The sequence below is a fragment of the Silene latifolia genome, chromosome 1 (genome assembly GCF_048544455.1).
Source record: "Silene latifolia isolate original U9 population chromosome 1, ASM4854445v1, whole genome shotgun sequence".
Lineage (NCBI taxonomy): Eukaryota > Viridiplantae > Streptophyta > Magnoliopsida > Caryophyllales > Caryophyllaceae > Silene > Silene latifolia.
The window spans coordinates 78,414,171-78,424,504 of NC_133526.1; the positions used below are offsets into that span (position 1 = coordinate 78,414,171).

The 10,334-nt window shown below is 36.8% G+C and overlaps 1 protein-coding gene across 1 annotated transcript; it reads right to left on the reverse strand.

Moving 5' to 3' along the window:
• Window positions 1–901: 901 nt before the first annotated feature.
• Window positions 902–10,087, reverse strand: LOC141606819 (putative cyclic nucleotide-gated ion channel 5). The gene is made up of 8 exons (XM_074426153.1): window positions 9,921–10,087; window positions 9,631–9,697; window positions 7,467–8,049; window positions 5,137–5,349; window positions 4,238–4,545; window positions 3,389–3,500; window positions 2,103–2,339; window positions 902–1,797 (listed from the first exon to the last, which is right to left on the reverse strand). The coding sequence occupies exons 2-8, from the start codon at window positions 9,672–9,674 to the stop codon at window positions 1,099–1,101; spliced, it is 2,196 nt and encodes a 731-aa protein (XP_074282254.1). The 5' UTR covers window positions 9,675–9,697; window positions 9,921–10,087; the 3' UTR covers window positions 902–1,098.
• Between the last annotated feature and the right edge of the window lie 247 nt (window positions 10,088–10,334).

A 10,334-nucleotide genomic window follows, 5' to 3' on the forward strand; every position in this document is an offset into this window, starting at 1 on the left:
GGAAAAATAAGTTTTTAAAAATTTAAAAAATAAAATAAATAATTTTACAACGAGTTCGCCACGGACGAGGTTTATAAAATAAATAATTTTACAACGAGTTCGCCACGGACGAGGTTTATTATTAATAATTTATTAGTTTATAACGATAACAAAACAAGACGGAAAAATAAGTTTTAAAAAAAAAAAAACGAGAAATTCAAAAACAAAGAAAAAAAAAAAAAAAAAAAAAAAAAAAACAAAAAATGGGCTTGGACGAAGAACATTTTCGTCCAGGTCCAGGCCCAGACGAAAATGTTTTTCGTCCGAGACCCATAATGGACGAAGAACATTTTCGCCTGGACCTGGACCTGGACGAAAATGTTCTTCGTCCCAGCCCAGATTTCGTTTTTTTTTTTTTTTTTTTTTTTCGTTTTTTTTTTTTCGAATTTTTCGATTGATTTTGGCATAACACGACTTAATCCGATTCAAATCAAAGCATCTATCCTAATTCCGTCTACAATAAAGGCATCTATCCTAATTCCGTCACAAATTTACAATCTAAGAAAATACTACAAAAAATTTTTAATAACAATCACATACCTTGTTGAATGTTTGAATTCGTGAAGGAAATGATGCGATCGATACGTTTTTTTGTTGTTATTTGAGTCGGGTTTTTTTTTTCAAAATTTGGAATGTGAAAGACAGTTTTTGAATAAAAAGGAAAATATTAGGAGGTGTGTGAGGGAGGGGCAATTTTGGAAGTTCATTAAAATTATCGACGATATTTAGTAATTTGTCGACGATCTTTAGCAGCTAGGTTTGATTAGCACCGCAAACATGTAATGGTTACCGATCTTAATATATTTCTTACATTTTTCTATATAAGGCTACTGTGCAAACTAACACGGGTCTACGATAACACTTGCGTGAAACCCCCTTACATTTGTACCGAGTATGTCATATATCCATCCAATTATAAATATACGGTTACATACACATACAATTATATGATACACTACTTAATACTCTTACAATACAAAACAAATTCAAAAATAAAATTAAATAAAAATTACCTCCACCAGTACAGGACTCTTACAAACAAATAGAGTATTTAACAAGTTAGTCAGCATCAGCTGAAAAGTCGGGCTCTGGAGGTTTAGGAAGTTTTACCAAATCCCTCGCACAAACCCCTTTGGACAGTCGGCTACGATGGACTCCCCGAAGAGCTTTTCCGGCAAACCTTGATGCTAAAAGGGTCGCCCCGAGGCTATACGACCCACTACTTACATTCTTCAAAGACTCGTTCAATCCTTCGGCTTCTTCCTCCTCCTTCCGACGGATTTCCATTTTGCGTTTCAGATAACGCCGCCACGCAGCTTGAATAAAGCGGGCGGCCCATGTTCTCCATTGCTGGGAGTAGAACCGGAACGTGTGTTGAACCTGTCGACTATGGAGACGCCTAAATTGACTCGCTACATATTTCAGTTCTTCAGCTTCAAGAGCAAAAGCTTCAACCTCGGTTAACGCCTTCACGGTTCGGGTCGACGATGGGAGATTAGAACCTGACTTGGGATCCAATGCCCAGGTTAGAAGTTCATCCCCACAAAAGTCGCCTTCTTTAAGGAAGCTGCGATTCAAGAACCCGCTTCTTCCACCGTCAGTGGTTTCACTCTCGAGACGACCACGAATGATGAAAAGCATTTCATCAACAGGGTCACCTTCTCGTAGTATGTAAGTGTTTTCGGTGTACAGACTTGGTTTCAATCGCTCGCAGATAGCATCGAGCAGCCTTTCATCCATATTATCAAACAAAGGAACCTGTATAAAGTCAGAAAATTAGGCACATTTGTCGAATAAGAGATAATGAAAGGTGAGTTTTATTAAACGCGCAGCTGTTTAAAGGAAGAATAAAGAACACTTCTAAATTTTAAAGTGAATAGACTTTGGTGAACCAATGATAACTTTAACAATTTTTTCTCACATTATACATCTACAATTTCTTTTTAAAATGAGAATATGAAAATAGTTGTCTTGATAAATTATATTTCACAAAAACGTTTTGAGAAATGGGATGGAGGGAGTAATAGACAATATATTAGTACTTTGTTAAACAGGCACCTTACCCTCCGGACTAATGCTAGACAAAGGTGGCGCTTTATGTCCCTCCTGAGATCCTTCGGAAGACTACTGACCAAACTCTCTTCGTCAACTCCACGTGTTTCCAACCATTTGTACTGATCATAACGTCTAACACGTTCTCTAAGTTCTGAGGGAAGCAAACGATGATGCATCCATTGCTCTGAATCACGCCTTTTGACCCTCATTTCTTCAAGTCGAATTGTAAGAGATTGAAGATACGTCTGCAGGATGATACAAAACAGATGTTTAGGCATCATGTGTTTCTTTATTGAACTCCATTGAATTCATCATTGTTTCCTTCCACTTTGGCAAGAAAACGGGAGCCGTTATCCAGAACAGCCGGTAGTCAATCGAAGTGACAGTGGTTGACATGATGACGAGGAAAAGTGAGGCTGGCAGGGTGGGGCAAGGGACGGGTGAAGAGAGGAGAGAGAATGACTGCGAGTGGGAGGGTGTGGGGACCATGGGAGTAAATGAGGATGGGGGTAAAGTAGCATATATATTATACGGAGTATATATTTACTCTCTTACTTTAACGCGAGGCACCCTGAGGCGGCAAGGCGCAAGGTATGAGGTGTAGACGCACTGTTTTAAGGAGGGGTTGTAGAGCAAGATGAAATCAAAACTGTTCAACTTTAAGTTACATATCGAAGGATTTTGATTTGGTATCAAGTAGCACATTAGACACATGGACAATCCAAAACAGCAAAAACCAAAAAAAAAAATATACATATATATAAGCCAACCAGTAGGGTTTGCAAACTTGCAATGGACTAGAACAGAGAATTCCTTTTTCCTTCATTAAAATTGTTCAGGGTATGAGATTGCTTATGGTTGGAATCCAGAAGAAAGGTCTAAAATGCATTACAAAGTCCTTTATAGACCTCGCCTTTAGAATCAAGTACTTACTAGAAAACAAACCAAGCTGGAAAACGTAAGGCAAACATTATGTATGCATAATTACTGGTTTCTTGTTAAGAGAAAGAATTGCATAACCCAGTTACCGTAAATTAACATCGAACACTAGACATGCAGAAGTGCACAACGGGCAAAGGTCGAAATGTTTCTTGGACACGCTAAAGCTCTCTCTTAATTCAGGATTTCAGGCGCAAATACTTCTACAAGCATAAACATAATCGGGTACTCAGTTGTTTACTTGGTCTCACTGATATTCATTCGTTTTTAGCAAGTGTCTGTGAGTCAAAAGATTTGAATGATTAAAATACAATATTTGCAACGAGGTCTTAGGAAACTGGCATGGAATTCATACCTGCATATTTCCAATCAAAAGTGCAAATAGAATGAGTCCAAATATGGCTAATGCGATGGAAAATATCACCTCCCCTGGATAGGTGCTGGTCTGAAGCCCCTGGCCCAATGTACTGAAACAGGAAATAATGGTTCAATGTCTCTTATTTTCACAAAAGAATTCACAGAACTAACTCTGAAAATAAAACTACTTACACCAGGGAGAGTAAGGGTCTTTAGTCATAGAGACAATTGTATCAAAATTACTTTCCAAATTAATTTAATCATTTTGCATAACATTTTCTTAAGTAACTAAAGTCAATAATCAAACAAATATAAAAGGTTAAACTTTCGTTTTGCAACTTCGCCCAATGATGGATAACCAAATAATTGAGTGGTGACATGTGGTGGTTGTTATTCATCATCAATGGAAAACAGAAGGCTAGACAAAACTGACTTTCCTGCTAACCTTCAAGCCCTAAAAATTATCTATTTCTTATCCATATATATTTTTTATTTAAAGTTCCTTGAAAAAAAAACTACTGTAAAGCAATTGCAACGAGTGGGAATTGGTGTCTGTATCACAAAGTGTTTTAACATTCCCGCCCAACCCAAATGAAATTATCAAAAAGTATCAAGAAAAAGAATGGCACAAGAATTGCATAAGACAATTGTGTGAAATTAAACAAATGAAACATTTTGGAGAAACATTCAACTATCCATGTACTCAAAACAAATAAATAACAATACGGGCACATCTTCCATCAAATGCCATTAACGCGTGATGTAAACTTTGTCAAAATTCAGGTTGAGCAATGATGTAACATTAACACAAGGAGAATAATGGAGATTAAGTCATAGCTACATTTACCTTAAGTTTTGCAGCCCCCACCATAAACAGTAACAATACTTGGATATGAAGCTGCTTGAAGAGAAAATACCAGATGATAGAGCCTGTCCGAAAATACCAAAATCGAATGGACTAGTATCTGTACCATTGCAGCCTGCATCCAGTACTGATTTACTAATACTACTCCAGTTACCATAGCCTTTTTCTGTCTGCTGATTGTCACAATACAAAAAGTTTTTTAAGCATTTTCCCTTGTTATCATTACAAATTCCCTGCCAACAAGTATCATTACGCTCCATGCCTACTAGATACCAGAAAGCCCCGACTATCTGCAAAAATTCCAATGACACATCATTGAGACAGTTTCATGCAGATGGACAATAGAATCTACACACTATAATTTGTAAGAAGGGAAGCAACATGACAACGAGAAAAAAAAAAGGTATGCCAAGAGAACATAGTATATATCAAAGTTGTTGCTACAATCCTCTTACCGTCAAACCAAACCACGGATCGAAAATTTGGATTTTGTTGCTTATTGAAACCGAAAAGCCTTTGAATGAGAATTAGCAATCACTTGGTGCAATTCACGGTTCAATTTTCATCATAGGTCATCCGGAAACAGACTAAGGGTAAGGGTGCATACTTGTGGCTTAAATCCCGCCACTCGCAGAAGTTTTTAAAGGTATTGGGGTAATGTTTTGCAAATTCTATTATACCGGACAGCCTTTAACCATGTGTGAAGAAATTTTACTACATTAAAAACACGTATTTCTCACTACAACCTAATCTTTTTAGCCAACAAAAGACAGTGATATGTCAACAAAGCAGCGACTTTTCCCTAAACGAGACATCAGGCAATGGGTGTTAAAGAATGCAGTTAACTACAGAAGACGGTTCCCGGGAGAAGCAGTACTTACATGGCTACAGAGCATGTAAAGTAGCAAATAGTATGCGGCGCCAGCCCAAGCAGTTTCAGCAAAAACACCTGATGTTCTTTTTAGTTCTGAGAAGAGTGGTATGATCCTAATAAACCTTGGGATATACTGAAACAGTACTATATAAAGCAGAGCTTGTTTGGTCGCATAAACATCGGAACCTTTCAATCTGTGCAGATAACTCCAGATTACAATCTGAAAATAAAACGAGCATAGAAATGGAAGAGAGAAACTCTTGTCAGGAAATTTATTAGTTAGTACTGAGAACGCAAGCTAACTTAAAAGACACTACAATAGAGAAGTAACCAGGCTTCAAAAGATCAATAACAAGACACTGGCTGCATTTACGGCTCAACAACAGAGATTAAGAAACAACAAACTAGTGGGATCAAGTCTCAAGCTGAGATTTAAAGCCATAAGCATCAAAGCCCAACACTCTATATAATGATTATAGCATCCAGCATCCAGTCTCTTACCTCTCAGGCCTTCTTTTCTTCCAACTATTTTAAAAAAGAGTAGAAGACAATATACTGAACTATCAAAGCAAAAGTGTACAAGAAGTCCTCTTTTACACACAAAAGTTCAATTTGTTTGTAATAACAAAACTGACGCCCATGAATACACCAGCCGATTTCACACATAGTCAATATAGAAGTACTACCAGCCCCTAGTGTATTCTCTTAAAGATGAAACAACCCCGAGAAAATATGAGAATATCCTCAAATTAGATACACCGGCATGAATAGCATGATATCTAAATAGCACATCTCCACAGAGCCTTCAAATCTTTGTTGTTGCCTAAACCTACAAATCTAATACGAGGGAAGTCCACTAAAGTTCTACGAGAAACCCATTCACCCTAAGAACACTAATTCTTAAAGAGGCAGTCTTATAATGATCTTATTGTGAGACCTTTCACATAATAGGCGGTTATTTTTTTTCTCCTCATTCATTTATCTTTTTGCTCATTAGAGGACCATTTTCAGAACTTCTACAACACATCACTTAAACATCAGGCCAAGTAGTTTGTTAAGCTAGCACGCTGAAAGGATGCTGAGTTACTTCTCCCTAACACAGTAACAAGTCCAAATGAAAGCCCGAACTTTGAAAGAAGCTTTGGTCTTCCATATCTGGCCCATAGCCAAGTGACACAAGCAGGCAAAGTCATCAGTAGTCTGTAATCTGTATGGCAGCTACGTCCCTAAAGTATCTGCCAACTAGATTTCTTCCCCTAATTCTGCGCCAAAGACACCTCATCCAGAAAAATGAGGGAAACAATCTCATCTTATCTAATTTCCATTAATATATATCCCATTGTTTTCTATCTCTACATGATTAACTATTTGTAGCATACATATGCATTGTGACTTTTTGCAAAATCTACATCTATGGCTAAATTTAGTTACCAAAAATCCAAAACTCTAGACTACTTTATAATAGATTAGGTGGCTTGACCAATGTTAATCCACCTCTTGATGGGTTACCAATGGGAGTATCAGGACTCTATCTTCTACTGGGTTTCTACTGATTACAGTGACTAATTGACAGAAAGAATGAAAAAGAGGGTTTGCTCATGGGAAAAGAGTTTCGTTTACCTAAACTAAACATCTCTAACTCTTTGTTCGAATGCACTAAGGAGCGAGGGGATGGAGCAATCCCTATGTCATTTTCATTCCAAGAAAGGAAAATTGATCCCTTCAATCCAACTTGCCAAACAAACAAGGAAACCCTTCCCTTGCCCACTAAATTCTTCCATCAAAAAAAGGGTTTATGTCCAGATCAACGGAAGATTCAGTCTAGATTGGCTTAGAAAATACTGGCTACAGGAGGACCATGTAAACTTTCACCGAATGTTTCCTCCAGAAAGAAACTTTAATCCCAGGACAGCAAGTAGGATCTCCACTCTTATTTGAAGCAAGCTAGTGTTATCTTTGTTTTATCAACTTCCCTTAGTTCCCTATTCTTAGTTCCTTCTCTTTCTCTTTCCCTTTCCACCAGCCAGCTTAAAGATCTTTATATTTTGTCATCATCAGTTATAAACAGTAAGGAGAAGAAATTAGGCTTCCTTTCAACATAAACTGTACAAAAGGATGGTCGATGATCAAGAGAGCCACATGTACGTCAAAGTCATATAAATAACTAAAATATAAGAGTACTGCACACATCTCAAAAAAATAAGACAACTGTAAAACACCAAAAAAATCACGAACATAATCATTAGCCCAAGGGCCAAGGCCCATAAAAATTGCATGCAAAGTGCTAAATAGTGGTGCATAATTGCATATAAAAAAATAATAAGGCAATCTCCATACCTGTGGCAGGGGAAGCACAGCCAGAAAATCAATTATAAAATAGCTCCGCAGGTAACGTTTTGCAATCTGAGCAGGATCAATAACAAGTTCACCTCTTCCGAAAACTCTCGACGATGGAGCAATAAATGCAGTTCGGAATTGAAGAGCAATGCGTATAAGATAAAAAGCATCAATGATTGTCCGCACTGTAGTGGCTGAAATAGCTAAACTCCGGTCAATACCCAGACAGTAGGGATCTGGATTGACAATCGGAAGATAGAAGAAAAAGGGATCCACAAAAACAGACAAAATACACGCAACAACAAAAAGTTTGTTCCAAAGCTGAAGGAATTTGTCTTGCGGATCGAAAATCTTTTTCTCAGATGCCTTTAAATCCTCAGGAAATACTCCTCGAGAAACCCCAAATCTAAGTGATCTACCGATGGATCGAAGTCCTTCCGAACTTTTCATCATCCCTTTTTTAAACGAATTAGATGGAGTATTAATTGTAGGCCTAGTACAGTTAATCTTGTCAACAAATCTGTATTTCATTGCTCCATGTGGATCAGAAGATAGCGAGACTGGGGAATCCAAGTCATCCAACCTACACCACGCAGTAGAAGAATATATCATACTTCTGGTGCATTAAGGCAGCCAAATCAGTAGGCTTGAGGCTTGACTGATAATAAGTAATTAGCTACTCATGTGTTACTCCACTTGGGGCAAAAAGTAGACAAATTCACCTATATCCAATGAAACTAGGCTAACTAGCCACAAAAAGTGAACATCGCATTAAGATTCCAGGAAGGCTCTCATGACGGATGTATCAATTACAGTCAAGATTAAAGCAGAATTTACCACTTATCAAGAATGTAGCATGTTCATTGATTTGAGTATTTGATCCCTTCTTAAAGCAAAACTAAGTGGGTCAACTAAGTACCTCATAAATACCCCAAGTCAATAAAAAAGGGGTCGGGACTAGATTAAAATGCACGGCTTTCTTTAATAGCGATATGAGATTTAAATGAAAATATATTTCACTCGGAAAAAAATAATTAAAAATAAATAAATAAAACATGTCTGCAACTCTACATTGTTTCTCTGATACGATCCACGTTAAACCATATCATTGTCTCATTGAATTGGTTACCGTTTCACACATGTCCTGCAAGTCATATTTGGGTCACATTGTGCTGCCATATACATATATTTCAAGTTTTTTAAAATCACAATTTACAAAGTTCTCACTGTATGCCTATGAGTGTAACAAGGCAAACAGTTGAAAACTTGAAATGATCTAAGGAACTTGCCAGTATATTTAGCAGCAAGCTCCAATAAATGACAAGTTTTCTTATTTTCTTCTTACAACATTACTTTAAAAGCCAGTGCATCCTTTGTCTACAAGCATTCCAAGTGGTATATAACATCCATTTCTGTTGGACCAATAATTTGGTAACCTATTGGCTTCGGGAGATGGAGTAACTCAATTCTCTTAAACCCTTTGAACTTCCAGTTTCAATGAGCTGTGTACGATCCTCCCACTTTCAGTCATCATCACAGGTGAAAGGCTGTGTACTATGTCTAACACTCCACGGAGGCTCTATGAAGGCACTAGGTAATTATAACAAACTACACTGTCTAGATCATGCAATGATATTCCTCACTTTGAGCCATAAATCAATCTAAGCTCCTAGTAGTAAATTAAAACAGGTGAACGAGACATGTACACGCAAATTTCCTTATTCAAGTACCGTTGCACCATTCTAACTCCTACCAACCGAGATCACAGTATTCAACCTTTTGAAGGTTCTAAAGTAAGTATCAAGACCAACAAGTTCAATTGTTGCCCACGAAAAAAAAATACAGATTTTGAACTAAAAAAATTGTCATCTTTAAGGTACGTCTTCATCAATCTTGTCTTCCCTTAATCAATTGAGATCCAAAAAAACTCAACTTAGTACAAATCTCCAACCCTTGTATGTGCATTTTCCCTCAACTTAAATCTATGTGAGGTGGATTTATACTAATTTAGTGTATAACGGATACACAAACAAAAAATATGGAAAAAAAACTAAAAGGCGGTTACCAAAAACCCGTTTTACTATTACTTGTGTAAGGCGGCCTTACACGAGAATTTGTGTTTAACTACTTAGCCAATACAAGATAAACTTAGTAATTCGGTTACCTTACAAATTTGTCCTTCTGACCATACCCACAATCAAACATCATTGAAATCTCAATTATAAGTATGCCTACAAATCCAAAGCAAACAACAAACAAATTAGTTAAATATAAAAATAATAATTAATCCTAAAACAGTAACAATTAAAACCCTTAATTAATGAACCCAATAGTAATAATAAGAGGATCTATAAATTTAGATGCATCAATGATTTGGATCCACAAATGGGTCAGTCGAAAACCAATCAATCAAAACGAACAAAATGCAAGAATATGGAGAGCAGTAATACATACATGAGTTGTAATAAAAACCAAGAAGATTGAGTCTTCAGAATATCTGGGCAGTTGCAAATATTGGTGAAAGGTGTGGAACAGTGGAAGTTTATGCATCAAGTTCCAAAGGTTGAACATTTACCCATAGTTTGACTAGGGAGTCCATTTTGACTTGTTGCTAATTTACCAAATTTTGTATTAAGCCTAGTTTTTTCCTACTTAGGCCCGTTTCTTTCTGACTTATTTTCAGCTCACTTCAGTTCAGCTCAGCTCTATTCGGTTCAGTTCAGTTCAGCTTAGCTCAGTTCAGCTTAGCTTCATTCAGTTCAGTTCAGCCCCACTAAGTTCAGCACATTTCATTTCTACTTATCTTAAATTATAGATTTTATTAATATTTTAATATTTATTTATTTATTATTATTATTATATTAAAAT

What these genes read in the sequence shown, in the direction of transcription:
- LOC141606819 (XM_074426153.1), bottom strand. Translation starts at nt 9,674, where the DNA reads ATGATGTTTGATTGTGGGTATGGTCAGAAGGACAAATTTGTAAG. An exon ending in CTGTGCTTCCCCTGCCACAG is followed by an intron (nt 5,350 to 7,466) that starts GTATGGAGATTG and finishes TTTTATTTTCAG; the next exon opens with ATTGTAATCTGGAGTTATCT. An exon ending in GTCTAGCATTAGTCCGGAGG is followed by an intron (nt 1,798 to 2,102) that starts GTAAGGTGCCTG and finishes GACTTTATACAG; the next exon opens with GTTCCTTTGTTTGATAATAT.